Source organism: Staurois parvus, unplaced genomic scaffold (assembly GCF_062004578.1).
Source record: "Staurois parvus isolate SC_StPar_1 unplaced genomic scaffold, SC_StPar_1.0 ptg000086l, whole genome shotgun sequence".
Lineage (NCBI taxonomy): Eukaryota > Metazoa > Chordata > Amphibia > Anura > Ranidae > Staurois > Staurois parvus.
This window is the reverse complement of record NW_028317882.1, coordinates 13113833-13132820: the sequence shown is the minus strand read 5'-3', so window position 1 is coordinate 13132820 and position 18988 is coordinate 13113833. Positions and strand designations below refer to the sequence as shown.

At 41.2% G+C, this 18988-nt stretch overlaps 1 protein-coding gene across 2 annotated transcripts; it reads right to left on the bottom strand.

Moving 5' to 3' along the window:
- Positions 1-8278: 8278 nt before the first annotated feature.
- LOC149468546 (cold-inducible RNA-binding protein B-like) lies at positions 8279-18427 on the bottom strand. Of its 2 annotated transcripts, XR_016311704.1 has the most exons (8): positions 18275-18427; positions 17755-17865; positions 17553-17659; positions 16263-16383; positions 15010-15094; positions 14859-14917; positions 9785-9867; positions 8279-8354 (listed from the first exon to the last, which is right to left on the bottom strand). XR_016311704.1 is itself a non-coding variant. In XM_089670087.1 (7 exons), exons 2-7 carry the CDS (start codon positions 17855-17857, stop codon positions 13213-13215), a joined length of 492 nt encoding a protein of 163 aa, XP_089526213.1. In that variant the 5' UTR covers positions 17858-17865; positions 18275-18427; the 3' UTR covers positions 12384-13212. The 2 variants fall into 2 exon arrangements, 1 of the variants encoding a protein (XP_089526213.1); XM_089670087.1 differs by lacking the exons at positions 8279-8354; positions 9785-9867 and adding an exon at positions 12384-13229.
- Between the last annotated feature and the right edge of the window lie 561 nt (positions 18428-18988).

Sequence of the window (18988 nt, the reverse complement as noted above, 5' to 3'; positions counted from 1 at the left end):
AAAGAAAGTGCCCATGGCAGACGGCTAAAAAGTGTTCTGCACATGAGCATTTATATCCGTGCATAGATGCTGGAAAAGCGTCTAGTTCTTGACTGTCATGAATTCCTTTAAAAAACTATTTTTTTACACATTTAAAAAAATTTTTTAACTGGAAGATATTGTTTAAAGTGAAGTCCCGATATTTGTGAAAGCAAATTTCAATGTGAACATGTCTGTGCAGTGATTTTTCGTTGTGTTAGACGTGCTTCTTAGCAAGTCTTCTTTCTTAGACTGATTCCTAGATTGTGCCTGGTTAGTAAATTCAATTTCGCGTCTACTTGTTGACGCTTTCTTTAGTAAATGTCTTTGCCGTCTAAAAGTAGACGGTCGCTATTGAAAAGTAGACGTTAGCCCACGGAAATGCGCCTAGGCACATTAGTAAATCAGGGCCTCTGAGATAGCCAGCTGCAGTGTATGTGCCACACAAGAAAGACTCTAAAGTTCAGCATCTTTCATGCCTTTTATCATATTTCTAGCATTGCCACAGACTACCACATGGACAGAACTTATTTCTTCAAGTATGCTCTTTATAGCTTGGCCTGTGTGAGAGCCTTAAAATTTCTTTGTGTGGAGCATGACTGCTCCAAATGTTTGAGGTGAAACTGGTTGCCTTTATATCCTTCAGCAGCATGCTGGTAATGTGTTTTTTCACTGTGGCAAGGCAACATCTGTGACATAGCAACGACTGGGAATTTCATACTTAGGCTCCAAAACTTTAAGAAGTCGCTGAAACTTACATCAACTATTGATAGGGGCTGATCATCAAGAATGATGAATTGGGTGACCACCTCAGTTATTTATATAGCTCTTGGGTTATCCATGGATAATTATTTTCGTCTTGAGAGGGTTTGCTGCAGCGTCAGCTGCTGAATGCTAATGCTAGTGACAGCTCTAAATTCTCCATGCTCACTTGTTTCATTTTGAGGTATTTTATGAATTTACTAGTATTATAAGCACTTATTTTTTAACCTTATTTTTGAACCTATTTTTGCAGAACAAAGTTTGTAGTCTGCCACGCGTGGGTTGCTTTCATTGATTTTAAAAAAACTTCCAGATTGTTGACATTTTTCTGGTATCTCTTTGCACTGAAAGGTTGAAATTAAGAAGTCTCTCCACCTTGGGGCAAAAAAAACCCAGAAAATCAAAAATAAATGACTGAGCCACAATGTATTTAAAAAATAATAGTTAGACGATATGAAGCTGTTCTCACCACCGCTTTGCCATGATCTGAGCATCCAGCATCTTTAAGATATGGCTAAGTAGTAACCCAGCGGGAAATCCATCCAGCGTGCACTCCAGGAACGTAACAGGGCTCTATTAAAAGCAAAGGATGGTTTTGGGAACCCAGCCACAATGTGTACAACCATTACAGGGCTCTATTAAAAGCAGAGGATGGTTTTGGGAACCCATCCACAATGTGTACAACCATGAATGAGGTGGAGCCACAACCATACACATCAAGAGACATGTAACAGGACTCAGTGCCAGAAGTATACCAAGGGGCATGTACAGTTGTGTTCAAAATAATAGCAGTGTGTTGAAAAAAGTGGATAAAGCTCAAAATCCTTCTAATAGCTTTTATTTCCATACACACAAATGCATTTGGAACACAACACATTCTATTCCAAATCAAAACATGAAGAAAAATATTTGTGTTGTTCCTCTAAAAAAAATTTAAGAAAAGTGAATATTAGACTGTTCAAAAAAATAGCAGTGTTTGGATTACAATATTATAAATTATATAAACTGAAAAATGTTTGAAGATTTTGCTTTCCTTTGAATCACTTAATTAACATTTAGTTGTATAAGCACTGTTTCTGAGAACTGCTGTACATCTGTGTTGCATGGAGTCAACCAACTTCTGGCACCTGTGAACAGGTATTCCAGCCCAGGATGATTGGACTACATTTCACAGTTCTCTATTTCTTGGTTTTGCCTCAGAAACTGCATTTTTGATGTCACCCCACAAGTTTTCTATTGGATTAAGATCTGGGGATTGGGCTGGCCAATCCATAACGTCAATCTTGTTGGTCTGGAACCAAGATGTTCCACGTTTACTGGTGTGTTTGGGGTCGTTGTCTTGTTGGAACACCCATTTCAAGGGCATTTCCTCTTCAGCATAAGGCAGCATGACCTCTTCAAGTATTCTGATGTATTCAAACTGATCCATGATCCCTGGTATGCGATAAATAGGCCCAACACCATAGTATGAGAAACATCCCCATATCATGATGCTTGCACCGCCATGCTTCACTGTCTTCACAGTGTACTGTGGCTTGAATTCAGTGTTTGGGGGTCGTCTGACAAACTGTCTCTGGCCACTAGACGCAAAAAGAACAATCTTACTTTCATCAGTCCACAAAATGTTGCGCCATTTCTCTTTAGGCCAGTCAATGTGCTCTTTGGCAAATTGTAACCTCTTCAGCACGTCTTTTTTTTCAACAGTGGGACTTTGCAGAGGCTTCTTGCAGATAGCTTGGCTTCACATAGGCGTCTTCTAATTGTAACAGTACTCACAGGTAACTTTAGACCTTCTTTGATCTTCCTGGAGCTGATTGTTGGCTGAGTCCTTGCCATTTTGGCTATTCTATCCATTCGAATGGTAGTTTTTTGCTTTCTTCCACGTCTTTCAGGTTTTGGTTGCCATTTTAAAGCATTTGCAATCATTTTAGCTGAGCAGCCTATCATTTTCTGCACTTCTTTATATGTTTTCCCCTCTCCAATCAACTTTTTAATCAAGGTACGCTGTTCTTCTGAACAATGTCTGGAACGACCCATTTTCCTCAGAATTTCAGAGAGAAATGCACAGTAACCAGCATGTACATTTGCTGCCTTCCTTCCTTAAATAAAGGCAATAATTGCCACCTGTTTTTCAAAGAAAGAATTACCTCAATAGAACTCCACACTGCTATTATTTTGAACATGCCCCTTTCAATTAGTGATTCAATTACACAGAATCAGCAGCATGCATGTCATGACTGTTGTATTTCTATTATTCTACACCTGCTAGGAAATTATTTGCCATGTAGAAATATCATTTCTACCAAAAACAGTGATTGATCAGGTTAGTGATGTCTGACTGCTATTATTTTGAACACAACTGTATGTAACAGTACAGGTCCAGGACTGCTAGAAGTACAGCAGTCAGCAAGGGACATGTAAGCACTCACCTTCACCATGTGACTTAAAAACAAAAACCAAAAGAAAAGCCAGCATTTCCCAAATTGTCTGAGCACTATTCAGTAAACCTCTTCACAATCCTCAGTTGCAGCACTCCCCCTCTCTCTACAATAACAGAGCCCAGATATACTATTGAAAGAGCAGAGTAACAGTATATCTAGGCTCTGTTTGGTGTTGTAGTGGTGAGAGGGCTGCTATCAGAGGAGATATACTTCCAATGAGAAGTAGGGTACTATTGAGATTCTATTGGTTTGTGAGAGGTTTATTGAATAGTTAGTACCCTGACAGTTTGGGAAGTGCTTGGTTTTTGCTTTGTTTTTTGGTTGTAACACTTGAGTGCATTTGTTGGCTGCATCGCTATGGGAGAATGTGATTTACCATTAGTTACGATTTAAAGAGGAGCTCCAGTGTCCTGTGTAATAACTGAAGGTCAGCAGCTACAAAAACTGTAGCTGCTGACTTTTAGGCTCCATGCACACCAGGCGTTTTAATAACACTGGTAATGTCAGGTGTGTTAAGTCACGTGAAAAACAAGTTTTAGCATTTTGCCACATTTCTCTGCATTTGCATTTTTTTTTTAATGAAAACTTTTTTGGCTCAGAAAAACAAAACCGCTGGTTTGCCAAGTTTTTCAGCATTAGAGGGTTTTTACAGCTAAAAAAACTCCTCCAGACACCCACTAGTTTGGGGTTTTTCCAGCCAAAAAAATGCCCGTCAAAAACACTGATTAGTCTGTGTGCGCATGGACACATAGGATAACATGCTGGGGAGTTTACTGGCTGTAGAAAAAATACCAAAAGACAAAAACAGCAGCTGTAAAAACGTCCAGTGTGCATGAGGACTTAATAAACAGCCACTGACCAGTCCCATGATCCAGCAATGTGCTCACCCCAGACACTCTCATCTCTTATCTTGTCTTCAGCGCCAGCATCTTAACTGTGGGTACCCAGCTGTGTCAGCTTGCGGCCTCACAGCCAGGTGCCCACTGCACATGCTTGAGCTGCGCTGTGAGATTGGTCCTGCAGTCTTCTGGGACCTGTCATGTGTCCAACAACACTGTAGAGGAGGACTTTCACTTCCAATCGCCTAAACGATTGGAGCAGAAGTGGAAGCAGGTGCTGGTCAAAAAGTATACAGCGGAAAACAGCTTGTCCTTAACCCCTTCACACCTCAGTAAAACAAATCTCATCGCCTAAGCACAATCTTGCAACTTTAACCCCTTGACGCCAACGTAACACAAATATGCAGCCTCACGGACCTGGGCTTTTTTCCGTGGGGCCGCATATTTGCGTACCTGTCTTTGTGCTGGGAGTGCGCCGCTCGGCGTGCTCCCAGCACCGAGACCGCGGTGTCACTGAGAGCCCCGGGTCCCGTTCTAACGATCGGGACCCGGGACTCCCGAATCCAGGTCACGTGATCGCTGTGATAGCCTCTGATTGGCTATCACAGTGATCAGTCACTGTGCAGTCCAGCCCCCTTGTTTTCTCTCTATGAATGGAGAAGAGAGATACATTGTATCTCTCGAACTCCTGACAGATAAAAAAAAAGTTCGTAAAAAAAAAAAAAAAAAAAAAAAAAAAGATTAAAAAATAAAGAAAAATACCTAGATCAAAGTTTGATCTAGTTCAGTACCAGGGTTAGTGTTTGAGTCAAGGTCAGGGTCAAAGGTCAGGATTAAAAAAATAGTATCAGTGTCAGTTAGTGTTAATGTCAGTGACCGTGTGTTTGTGTTAAAAAAAAAACAAAGTGCGCACTATTGTTTCTGGGCTGTACTATGGGTACAAACAAATAACATACACATATATGGTATCGCTGCGATCGTCAAGAACTGGAGAATTTATTTTGGGTTGTTCTTTGGTGGTAGGTTATGGTCGTAATGAGAAACAGTTAAATAAAAAAAACGATTTTTTTTTTACTATTTTGGCCCAGTTTTCCTTTAATAAAAAAAAAATTAGGAGCTATCCATTACCATTTACCACCAAATGAAAGCCCAATTTGTCCTGAAAAAAAAACTCGGTATAATTCACCTGGATGTACAAAGTAGTTGTGATGATATGTAGTTTTACTAACACATCAACGTTGCAGAATTGTGCTTAGGCATTTAGATTTGTTTTACCCTTAGGCGTGAAGGGGTTAACATACATTTGTAAAACCGTACATACAATTACTTTGTACATCCAGGTAAATTTTACCTTGTTTCAGGACAAAACTAGAGCTTTCATTTGGTGGTGGTAAATTGTAATGAATCTATCAAAGAAAAAACTAGCCCAAAAATAAATTTTCCAGCTCTGACTGCAGCGATAGCATGTGTATGTTATTTGTACCCACAACACAAAGCATATTTAACCCCTTCATGCCAGCCACACACAAATGTGCAGCCTCCCAGCCTAGACACCGAGCAGCTGCACATTTGCATTCAGGTGAGGATAAAAAAAAGTGTGCTGAGCGTGTGCGCCCTGCGTGCTCCCAGCATGTCTGGTACTCACAGAAAGGTCCCAGTCTGCTCTCTCGATCGGGACCTTTCCCGATCATGTGACGTGTCATGTTGGTCACATGATCCCTAAACCCCACCTCCCAAAACTCTTAAAGGGGTGGGAGGCACTGGTATATATAAATATATCTATATACACAAAATGCATACAAATTTAACCAAAACCTGACCTTTGACCCAAACACTAACCCTGAACTAGATCAAACCTTGATCTAGGATTTATTTTCTTCGCCCCCCTATGCAAGGAGATACAATGCATCTCCATGGGGGGTGGGGGGCGCAGGGGAAAAAAAAAAAAAAAAAAAAAGAGACGGGACAGGGCTGTACAGTGACTGATTACCGATAGCCAAAGTTATCATGCGACCCAGAATCAGGAGTCCTAGGTCCTGATTGTTAAAACTGGACCCAGGGTTCTCAGTGACACCCCCATCTTTGTACTGGGAACATGCTGTGCAGCAAGCTCCCAGCACAAAGACAGGTATGCAAATGTTCAGCCCCACAAAATAAAAAAAAAGCCCAATTCTGTGAGGCTGCATATTTGTCATGCCAGCATCAAGGGGTTAAACCTACTGTGACAGACTATCAGTTTGTTAAAAAATGCCTGCAGTCTGCCATGACAGCTTCTCCTAAGGTGAATTTAAAGACTACGTAAACTCAACATTTCATATTCCTGACATTTGCCAGGTGTACAATGTACTAGTATGGGGGGGGGGGGGGGGGAAAAAAAAACGTGCTGTTCTTTGTATTGCTTTATCCAAAATCCCTGGTGTTCCTGCCAAACTCAGCTGTGTTTTGTTTTCGAATATAAAAGCAAACACTGACCACACTAAGCAGGAAAGCACTTGTGGTTAGTTTTCTAGCTGAAGAACAGTTCTTCCCAGTGAGGCTTGTCCTGACAGGCCCCCTACACAGCCATTCACTGGGAAGTTGTGGCCTACAGTTTCTCCTCCCCCAGCTCCTTATGCAGCTGAGAACAGAAGGGATGTAATCACTTTTAAATGTATTACTTGTTTTGACTTTCATTTCTGTTGTAAACTGTAAAACCCTCCCCTTTGTATAACATGATCTCTTTAACCACTTGAGCCCCAGAGGATTTACCCCCCCTTAATGACCAGGCCTTTTTTTGCTGTTTGGCGCTGCACTAATTCAAATGATAATTGCGCGGTCATGCAATGCTATACCCAAACAAAATTTAAGTCTTTTTTTCACACAAATAGAGCTTTCTTTTGGTGGTATTTGATCACCTGTGTGCTTTTTATTTTTTGCGCTATAAACAAAAAACCAAAAAGTTTGAAAAAAACAGTATTTTCTACTTTCAGCTATAAAAAATATATCATAAACTCAAAGTTAGTCATAAATTTAAATGTATTCTGCTACATGTTTTTGGTAAAAAAAATCCCGTGCATTAGCGGGCAAACTGGCGCTATCTAGGAGGGGCGCTAACACTATCGGAAGTCACCAGTGACACTAATACAGTGATCAGTAAAAATCTGTTCACTGTAATCAATGACACTGGTGACAGGGCAGTGAAGGGGTTAACTGGGGGGAGGGGGCGATCAAGGGGTTAAATGGGATTTCTGGTGCACTAGCGGGCAAACTGGCGCTAACTGGGAGGGGCGCTAACACTATCGGAAGTCGCCAGCGACACTGATCAGTAAAAATCGGTTCACTGATCAGTGACACTGGTGACAAAGCAGTGAATGGGTTAACTGGGGGGAGATTAAGGGGTTAAATGGGATTACTGGTGTACTAGCGGGCAATCTGGCGCTATCTGGGAGGGGCGCTAACACTATCGGAAGTCGCCAGCGACACTGATACAGTGATCAGTAAAAATTGGTTCACTGATCAGTGACACTGGGTGACAGGGCAGTGAAGAGGTTAACTGGAGGGGGCGATCAAGGGGTTAAACGGGATTACTGGTGTACTGGCGGGCAATCTGGCGCTATCTGGGAGGGGCGCTATCGGAAGTCGCCAGCGACACTGATCAGTAACACTGGTGACAGGGCAGTGAAGGGTTAACTGGAGGGGGGCGATCAGGGGGTTAAATGTGTCCTAGAGTGTTCTAACTGTAGTGTAGTGCTTGTGTACTCACTTTTTGGATGTCTTCTCTGTCTGGAACGGAATGTGTCCAGGCAGAGAAGAATGACATCATATCCTGCCCTGTGTAGGTCAACACAGGACAGGATAGGACAGGGACCGATCATGTGATTTCAGCCAGAAATCACTGGCTGAAATCCAATGATTGATCCCTCCTGGATCAAATAGTGTCACCCGCGGGTCGGCGGGAGCGCGCGCCCCCTGCCGGCGAAAGTGTCGGGAGCACAGAACCAGTTTTAAAACGTGGTTTTGCGCTCCACTGCCGCCCTGCACACGTATATACACAGTGGCAGGGTGGCAAGCGGTTAAGAATCCAAAGAAAAAAAAAATTCTAAAAGCCAAATGCTCTTGGCAGTAACACTAGTGTTCATGAAGCCTAAATAGGCAAATTGTAGCCAAACTTGGGAAATTGGTTCCTAAAGTGGAAATATGTATTGACATACATCTGAACAGTATTAACTACAGACAAACCAGATTTCAAGCAATTTTTATTTAAAAAAAAAAGGGAAAGAACCATTCCACTCAGACATTTCAATATCAAGACCAGCTGCAGAGAGAAAAGAAAAAAGTTTAGTATTTCTGAAAATTTTTTTAACAGGGGAGTTTCCTACCCAAATCTTTAAAAAGCAAAATACTACTTCAGCTTCAAGTGTTGCTAAACCCACAACAGTAAAAAAAAAAAAAAAAAAAAGTTTATATATGCAGCAAAGCATGCTCGTTATGCTCACTGTAGAACCTAAGGGGTTAGTTTATCCTGTCTTCTGATCCTCTTGTTAAAGTACCCATGTCTCATCTGACTGAACTGTAGCCATTCTGCACATGCTCAGTTTAGTGTGTATTGCTTGAGTTTCTTGGGAGAGTGCATGTGATCAGCACAGTCCAATCCGCACTGTTTAGACAGGGGTCTTGCATCCTCAGCAGTTTTGTGGCTTCTAAAGCTTGGAGTTCTCTGCTCTAACTGCAGATTAGAAAGGTATTTAGCAGTTTATTTCCTAAAATAATTGCACTTCGATGTGTGCACTGTGGGAGACCAGATCTTGTGAATGCAGGCTCCTGGGTTTAGTAATACTTCTATGCTCAATATTTGGCAAGCTGCATTTTTATTCAAATGCAAGTCACTACATTTGCATACAGGGAATTCTCAGGCATGTCCAAGCACAGGTCAGCATAATTCAATTTTTCCCTGCAAAGATGGCAATACATCCAACACATTTTCCACATATGCTGCTTGCATGTATTAAAGCATAACCAAAGCTCTTGGCTGTAATTCTGTGAATCACAGGAGTGCAGGTAGTTTACTCCTGGGACCAGTTTTCAGCTAAAGCCTATCAGCTGTCAGTCAGCCCAGGCTGGGGAAAGATCCTGACTTTAACCGCTTGCATGCTGAGGATTGACCCCCTTCCTGACCAGGTCATTTTTGCATTATGGTGCTGAATTTGACAATTGCAGTAATGCCACGCTGCATCCAAATTAAATTTGTTTTTTTTTTCCCCCCACAAATTGAGCTTTTGTCATCTATAGCGCAAACAATTGCACAAAGGCTGACAAATTTAGAACATTTGACAGATTTTTTTTTTATTGGACATGTTTAATAGCAAATGGTCATACATTTAGGTTAAAATGTTTTCTGCTACATCTTTGCTAAAAAATCAATGTTTAAATTTGTTTACGTGAACGTTCTAGTGTTTACAAATGGTGGTTTATATATACACTGGGATTGTTTTTATTTACTAGTAATGGTGGCAACCACCAACTTGTAGCAGGACTATGGCAGGCATTTTGACATGGGGGGACTGTCACGGATATCCCCAGTGACACCAATAGTGATCAGTACTATAAAAATACTGTACTAATGGCAGTGGGCAGGAAAGTCCCTCCCCCTTTAAAATTAATGGGCTCAATACCACCTACTCCATACAGACTCACTGTTAAGTGTCATTTATTGCATTAACACCCAACCCATTAATATATACTGACCTATCAATACATTTCTGATGACCAGCATCACAAACCATTTGATGGAGTCATGTAGCCACATGCATGATCCAACCGATATTAACCTGAAATCAAAAATGAAAAGGCATTAAATCCACATTGTGAAAGGCCAACTGCTAACAATGAGACAATTTTTAAATCATTAAATTTAAAGTCAGGCTTTGCTCTCTCACTACATTGTTACATGTTCTGCCAATGTTTCCCTCAAATTCAGATTAAAGAACGCCAGATAATTTATCAGGAGGTTTACCGACAAGTCTTACTAGCATGGATTTGGAAATTTGTCAGGCAAATTTGTGATCATAGCCATGCTGCACAGCAAGGAGACGTTCCCATGTCCTAGCTGAGCTTTGCAGATTACTGCACATTGAATCAGCACCTCTGCACAGGAGGGCATGAACCATCTTCCTGGCACTACAGCTGGAAAGGTCAGATGCAAGGATAAGAAAAAAAAAAAAAAAAAAAAAAAAAAAAGTATCCTATGCAAAAGTAACCAGTTCACATGTTTATGTTTGGCAGCTCCCAGTGTTCCACTTAAAGTTATACAAAATTGTCAGAAAAGCGCTTTCAAGCCCTATTCGCCATAAAAAGCGGGTATGCTGGTAAACTCATTGGACTACAGCATACCAATGTACATGCATACGTGAGATCTGTTTAAAGACCCACTTAGTCACTAAATATTGCGGTATGCAAACTGATATATTCTGTTCGTTCCCATTAAGCCAGGTATACAAACTGTCTACACAATACTTTTACCCCAGCATTTAGTAAACCACTGCTATAGGATCTTTTGATTAAATGTTAAAGTAGAACTGTAGGCTTTATTCCTTCATTTTGGATGGAGTAAGATCATAATCTGTCATTTTCCCCATATTTGCCATCTGTGTGCCTTTGGGAAGAATTCGCTTGTCCCATAGCCAAAACAGAAGTAAGGAAATCCCTAGGGGACCCCCGGGTCATAAGAACTAGTGCCCCCATTGGAAAAAACTTCCAATCTTAGGGGGCCCAACCAAAAAAGTTGGCAGTTTACTTTCAATAATGGTAAATCAGGACAAAAATGGGAGAAACCATAAACCTGAGCTTTTTAATCCCTTGCCACTAGCAAAAACGATTGTGGTTTAAAGCCTACTTTGATGTTTGACAACTTAAAGAAAAAAAAAGAATTTTAACCAAGCTTGTCCAAATTAACCAATTCCAGCAACAGGTATGCTTGCTGTCAGCACAGTATGAACTGTATATAGCAGCTACATACAGTATACAACGGATCTGGCAGCAGGATAGAGGGTTCCAAGCACTGAAACAAAAGTCAGGCTGAGAAAGCTTTTCAGGGAAAACTATGAATGAATATAAGGCTTCCTCATTTGCTGGAGTGTAAGTCATCCACCTCAGCTAATTAAAGGGAGCCTTGTGTAGTTTCCTCTGAATGGCTGAGCAGCTATCAGCCCAACTCATTTGTTTTGTAAATGGAAGGTTCCATCCTGTTACCAGAACACAGCTCTATACTGTATGTAGCTGATGCCATGTACAGTTCATAAAGTGCTGAAAGAAAGTACATTGGTTAGTAAAGTTTGTTTGAACCAGCTTGATCCAAACTAAAGTTCAGCCAAACCTGCAGTTTAGGCTTTAAGACTCAACTGGTACAATGACTACTAAATTTTGGTTCCCAGTGGATGGAAAGCATTTAACTGAACAGCAACACTAGCAAGTAAACCTAAAACTGGTGTGGAAGGAGGCAAAGAAATCACAGGCACATGAGTTTGAGGAAGGAGGTATGAGGACATGAGCAAAGAGTTACCTCAAATTACCGGACTAATTCCGCAAATGAACTAGCCATGAGCAGCTTTCGTCAGGCTCCACAGGATGCACAAAACTTGACTTCTCCAAGGAAACTGCAGCTTCTGTACTTTAGGAGGATTCTCAGAAGTCAAGTCAACAGTATTTTATTATCTAATACTGTATATATTATATAAAAAGCTTGGCTATATCACCAACTACTACCTGAATGCCTTGGCATGGAATACAAAATAAAAAAAAAAAACTATTAGCCATTGTAAACGTCATATTTTCTCTTCATTAGGCAACTGTTGCCTTGCATTTTTCTGGAGTACCAGTGGTTTAAACTCTGCTTTCTGTACCAAATGTCATTTGTGGAATAATTTAACAGGTCTTTATACACTGTAGATGCCCTTATAATCTGTTTATATAGATAACAGGGCATGTTCAGAATAACTGACAAACCTTTGGTTGGCTTCATAGCCGGTGGCACGCTGTAGCTTTACCGCCACATGTTAACGTGCTTGCTATTCCACTTAAAACAAAAACCACTAGCATACATTATAAAAAGGGGGAAAAAAAAAAAAACACACCACCATATGTGGGAGTGTCTTGATAATTTGCAGTGTTCCTAAAACAGGCTTTGCAGTTCTATTGTGACCAGTTTCAGGCAAAACAGATTGCTAGAAAGCCGAGCAAAATTTTCCAAGGCAAAAAAAACAAACAAAAAAAAAGAAAAACAATGTACACTCCTTAAACATAACTTGTGTCACATCCATGTTGTGTAGAAGGTAAATGCCAGAAGCACTTTTGTTTCAGATGGTCTTTTAATAGGCTTCGTGAAGCCAAAAAACGAGAGTACAAGAAATCCATAACTACTTGATACAAATTTCTTCCAGTAAAAAAGTGACAAATATGAACAAACTGTTTCAAGAACGTTTTGCAAGTGTTACTGGAGAGATGGAAATAAAGGGCTTTATGCCAAAGTACAAGAAATTCATAACCACCGATACAATTTTGTCCAGAAAAAAAAAATTATAGTAATGGACAGTATAAATAAGTTTTCAAACTTCTAGCAAATGTTACTGGAGAGATTGGGAAGAAGGTTCTCTTTAGGTATATCAAGGAGGTTAAGCCACTATTTACAGCGCACCCCGGCTCCGAGTTACCTTGTTACACTAAAGGAATGTCTTCAGGTTATTAAAAAAATATAAGCATTTGGGGCCCATAAACCCCTGCAATATGTACAACAGGCATCTCAAAAGCCCATGTTGCAACAAAGATCAAGTCCAACAGCAAACCCATGCCTCAAGAAGCACTATTAACCAAAAATCTGTTGCTGATGGAGTGGATCCCCAGCCCCCCAATGCACTCCACATAACTGAAAGGGAAATTTGCCTCAAGGAAACAGCAAATGCAAGGAGTTGTTCCCATCACTACAAACATTATAAAACAAAGTGCCAAAATAAAAAATGTTAATAAAAGCAGATAGAACAGCTGTTTCACAGTTTGAGGCATCAAATATGTTTATAGAAAATGAAGACAAATAGAATAGTACATATTAATGATTCTGCGAAGCTCCAAAAATCTTTATAAATACAGCCATTGGAAGGACGATCTTGAGTCAGGAAGGTATTTTACTCGTTGTGTGAGGCTGAGGACAAGAAGCAGGCACAGTTGTAAAGACATTTTAAGATGTCAGATCCCAGCATTTTACCCCTACGCTAAGCCCAACCCACTGCTAATATTGCTTGTAGATTTTTAACAACCTGCCTACTGAGTTAAATTTTGAAACTTTATATAAATATGCATTTTTGCCAAAAAACTACTTGGGACCCCACCTAATTTCTGAAAGGGCCCTGCAGAAAATATTGGTGGCTACTGCAATTTGTTACACCAATTTGTTGCACAGCAGTTACTCCAATGCAAATTCAGGGCGAAAAGACAAATCCACCCACACCACCACACAGGTCACTTTAAAAGTAGAACTATAGGCAAAACCTTTTATTTTGAATAGAGCAAGGGTGGGCTATAACCAATTTTTTTTTTTTTTTATGTGTCCTATTGGAGATTTCTTTGCTTCCTGTCCCATATCCAAAGAAATGAGGAAATCTCTACAAATTAAGGGAATTCCTTGGGGTGCACCAGGTGACCAAAACCATGTCCTCATTGGAAGGAGGCCTACTTTCCTGGGGACAACCCAAAATGTGGTATTTTACTTTCAATGAAAATTGTAACAGGAAAAGTGAATCCCAAACCGCGACACATACAGCAGTAAAAACCTGTCAAGTGTTCTAATCCCTCCACTATCCAAAGCTAAAAAAGTTTTGCCTTTCCTTGTAATTTTGGTGCACACAATATCAATTTGTTTGTAAAATAAAATATATTGCTGTGCCAGGTAGAAAGCAAACACATGGTTTAAAATGGAGCAAGCCCATGGAATACATACAATACATTTTCCATAGGCAGCACTTTTATAGGGTACCAAGTTAAAGTCTAACAAGGTCTGATATTAGAATTCTTGCCCTGAAGCTTGCAGTGATACCTCATGTGCAGTGCAAACTGTTTATATATGCGTTTATGACTCATGTGCACATTTGCAGGGAGGAGGTGGCTTTAAATTCTTTACACCATCTTGGATTAAACTGGATGTTATTACCATCACAAGAAATTAAAACTATTACTACAAGTGATGAATATCCCTTAGGATAGATAGCTGGGGCAGCATCTTATTCCCTATGGAAGAAAAACAAAAAAACAAAGACAGATCTCTCCTCCTGCCCTCAAATGTAGCCAGTTCAGTTTGATCAGATGCTTTACAAGTTGCTAACAGCTTGTAAACAAACCAAAACAAGTAATACCAGTTGCTTTCGGCTTCATCTATAAACAGAGGGGAGGAACAGGATTGTACCTGCTCATACTCTGTACTCATCCAGCCACACAGAATGCAGCATCCTGGGCTCCCTAATCATGCCTGGGAGCAGACGGTAGGTAGCCCCTTCCACATCCTGTAAAAGTGATCATGAGGCTGTGGAGACGCTTAGATCACTTTTACAGGAAAGCCTATAACTAGGTGAAAAATTTTAAACCAGGATCATGGATGCAAGCTGCAGCCATGATCCTAGTATAACTACTTCCTGACAAGGACACTGGTCATGAAGGGGTTAAACACTGACAAGTGTCACACTTGTTTGGCTGTTGAGAATAAGCAAGCCTTTCCAGATACCACTGAGTAGCATTAAGCCCCCAAATCCTCACATTACACCCCTCTGCTTTGACTTACCATAGCTGTCATAACTGTCTCTGTAGGAGCGATCACCATAACTTCCTTGACTCCTGCCACTAAAACCAAAAATTGTACAAGTCAACAATCAGCATTCCAGAAAAAGTGCCCACTAATTCTTTCACGCAAACAAAAAATAAAGTGACCTTACCTGCTATAATAATCCCGGGATCCACCACCATAGCCTCCACTTCTGCTGTCAAACCGGCTGCTTCCATAACCACGGTCACCACCACCTTAACCACAAAAAAAAAAAAAAATGTCAACTTTGTGCTACCACAGCAAAATAAGCATCTACCCCATCTAGCGGGAAGAGGAACTTCACCTTCTTAATCAGCATTGGCCATTTTTAATCCTTATGCTGATAACATTAAACAGGTAGAAAAGTATATTGTTTACTCGTTTTAAAATGTCCCTATATTCCTTCAGTTACTTAGTCTTCAGGTGGGGTTCTTGGCGAATCACAGCCTCATGCCTACATGTCTGAGCTAACCAAAAGTGGCATTTTTGTAAAAAAAATAAATCCTTGACTAAAACTGAAATTTGACAAACAGTGGGCAAAAAGCAATATTCTTGTTTGTTCACACCGCATTGTTTTATGCATAAAGAGGTTACCTAATTTCATTAACAGAACTGTTATATTCAGGCAATATGTGCAATGGCATAACAGCTTAGTTTTTTTTTTTTTTTTAAGTTGCACTTGTTTGTCAAAAAGAAGTTTATGAAACAGCAGACTTCAGACAGAAAATACAACATTTTAGATTTAGTTATCTAGATCAAGAGATGAATTTCTCTTAAAAGGCACCCTGGTCCATCATGTTCTCACTTTGCCAACACCCCTGGCACCAGAATCAGACATGGAGAGGAGACTCCAGTACCTTGCGCAACTGTGCTTGGCCATGGTGATCTGGTAGACCAGAGCACTACCACGTGCTCCACCAATATCTAAAAGCAACAGGTATTCACCTAGCAGAAGCAGCACTGGCAAGGCAAGTTCCAGTAAGTCAGACATTGTGACTTTGCCCTGAATAAGATGCGACAGCAAGTTCCTATAGGACTCATGCTTACAGTGTTCAACCCAATTGGATTCTAGGCATAGACTGTACATTGGAGTCTCAGCCAAAGTAGGGCTGCACAGGTCTCACAGAAGTCAACCTAAAAGCCAGTGCTAGTACTGCCTGAACTTCAGTACTAAAGTTACTACAGGTTTCAGATTTGGTCTGACTCATAATGAAGCAAGCCTCTCAGTGCATTTACATAAACAAAAATCCTGTATGAAAAACCCACATTAGAAAATCTGAAACTCAAATTTGTGCAGGAAATTCCACTAGTATACGACCAGTTAAAAGGTTTTGTACTCTATACTTTTAAGCCTCAACTACCATCACGTATTTTTGTACATACCACGACCTCTACCTCCACGGAAGAACCCTCTTCCTCCAGATGAGCCGCCTCTGTAGCCTCCTCGCCTGTCACTGGAGGACTTCCCAGCATGATCAACACGAATCTGACGTCCATCCACAGTCTAAAAAGTTAGAATTTTTGTATTAGATTAGGCATCAGGCAATTTTACTTAGTTTCAGAAAGGAAATTTATTTAGCTTTGGAAAATGGCACAATGACTAATGTGGAACTTCACCCTAAAGGGGTACCTAGCTTTCTCAGGTATATTGCTCCCACTTCTAAAGTTCCCCCACACTTCTGGAACACACCATAGGTTGGCAGGAGGCTGCAAAACTTCACACAGCAGACATGTGCAGCATGAAGCCATAACTGGATTCACACTAAAAATTACAGAGATCTGAGCATGGGCCCAAAACCAGCCAATGTGAGGACAATGCTGGATCCTCAGACAGATAAACATGCTATTAAAAACGAAGCTACAGGATTTGTAGCCGAGACTTAATTTTTTAAAAACCTGACTGAAGAACCTTTTAGAGATAATGTACACATGTGTGAACTGAAGTGCAGGTTTCACAGCTAATTGATACAGTAGTTCAGTGGGTTCACGTCAGGACCAGGACAGCATTGTTTCCTGCTTACTTGAGGTATAGAAACAGTGCCCACACCTGAGCCGGACTGCCCAGAAATCATACAGGACTTTAGAACTGCACCAGACACCATAGAAAGCAATGTTTCACATGTCATGTGCACTGGATGCAGTTCAACTTGCACGTTAACCAGCACTAAAGCCTAATGCAGAAGATCAAAAGGAAAATTTAAAAAAAAAAAAAAAAAAAAGGGGGGGGGGGGCGGAGGAGACCAAGCTCAGAAGAGGAATTACACAACTTCTGAAATTTTATTCGTTTGTAGAAAAGCTATTTCATTCCCAATAGGAGACTGACAAGAGAACAAAAGCCACACCCAATAAAGGAAACCCCCAGGCCAATCATTCATCTGATATTGTCATGCGTACAAGGCTTGAAGCTCTGTTCAGGAGGATTTCAGTAGGCAATTGCATCACACAATGGAAAGCACATTGTTTTCAATGGTGCCCTTTCACACCAATGCAAGGCCACATGGAGCGATTTTAGAAAAAAGTGTTCCTGTACTAAGTTTGTGGGACTCCAGTGTGATGTTGGCCCCAGTGAATAAACCAATCCCAGTGAAATTGCATCCACACTGGCACTGAACATGTGAAAAGCAGCATGACCCTAATCTAAATCCTACAACTTATACAGTTCTAATTGCTCACCTTTCCATTCATCCCCTGCAAGGCATCCTTCGCATCGTCACAATTTTCATAGGTGATGAAACCAAAGCCACGGGATCTCTTGGTCTCCCGATCCTTCACCACAACCACTGGAACAAAAAAAAAAAAAAAAAAAAAGGGAAAGTCTTACAAGCCAGCCAGGGAATGAAGTCAGAAGACTGGACACGTGTTTATACAAACTCACCCTCACATACGTGTCCGTATTTACCGAACACTTCTTCCAGACTTTGCTCGGTTGTCTCAAAGCTGAGCCCTCCAACAAACAGCTTTCCTTCGTCAGACGACATGATGAGATCTGCGGAAAGACAAAATGGCGCCGGCCGGTAAGTCTAACGTGCTCACAAAATGGCGGCTGAGCAGCTTACGTCATTTTCCTGCACGACCCCTCCCCTATTCCAGTCACCGCCCGGTAAAAACCGCCAAGAACAGGACCGCGGGAAGAAAGCAGGGAGGGGCAGCCGGGCCAACGCTGCTTCGGAGTAAAACACAGTAATTCCCTCAGGGCGCAACGCTCCCCGTTTACAAAAATAGACGGCGCCTCATACCACCGCTCTACAGCACACGGTACATTAGGAGGTGACCGGAAACTACAAGTCGATTTACTAAATATATATACACATCACACTAACAGCAAAAAGCCGACTATAAACAGTCTCCGCTCCAACCTCCTCCCTAACAAAGCCGCCCGCCATCACATACATTACCTTATCCACGTACAAAGCAGAAGTCACACAGAAACCAGCAATGCAGAGTGCGCAATGTGCTCTCGACTCCTCCTTATATAGAGCAGTGTGGCCTCGCCCACCACATGATTAATTCATCACCGCGGCGGACTGTACCATCTACTTCCGCCTACACGCTTGCCTCAATGTTATCTACATATTGTTGCGGCAGAAATCTGAGTGTCAATTGAAATTACGTTTTCATATATAATCATGTCAAATGTACTGAATAAATATCGTTAGTCGACATAATTTAGTTGGTAACCCCCCCCCTCCTCGAGATCGTGTAGTCTGCACAACCACTGTAGTGCGGGCGGGAGAGCGTACTGTACTGTGATTGGCTTTACGTGACCGGTAAGGGCGGGAGAGCCTACTGTACTGCATATGATTGGCTGTACCTGAACCGGTGAGCTAACTGGGTCATTGTATAGGGAGGTGCAGCAAACAAGGCGTTGTCGGCGAGGGGTGTGTTGTGTTTGGGGAGTGATTGCCTTAATAGCTTTATTTACGCAACTCGGCCGCTTTTTTTTTTTAAACGGTGCGGACAAGCTTGGCATAACTAAGATGGCGCTGCTATAAGGAAAACGTGGCCTTGGAACATGTGCGGCAGCTTGACTTCCTGAGTAGTACAATGGCTGCAACAGCACCATCAATGTGTATACATAAATATGGGTATACATGGAGAGATTTTTTTTT

Excerpts from the sequence above, each read along its gene's own strand:
- LOC149468546 (XM_089670087.1), bottom strand. The coding sequence starts at position 17,857 with ATGTCGTCTGACGAAGGAAAGCTGTTTGTTGGAGGGCTCAGCTTTGAG. Across the intron at positions 17,660-17,754 it reads ATACGGACACGTATGTGAGG|TGGTTGTGGTGAAGGATCGG; the intron begins GTGAGTTTGTAT and ends TTTTTGTTCCAG. Across the intron at positions 14,918-15,009 it reads TCCCGGGATTATTATAGCAG|TGGCAGGAGTCAAGGAAGTT; the intron begins GTAAGGTCACTT and ends TTTTGGTTTTAG.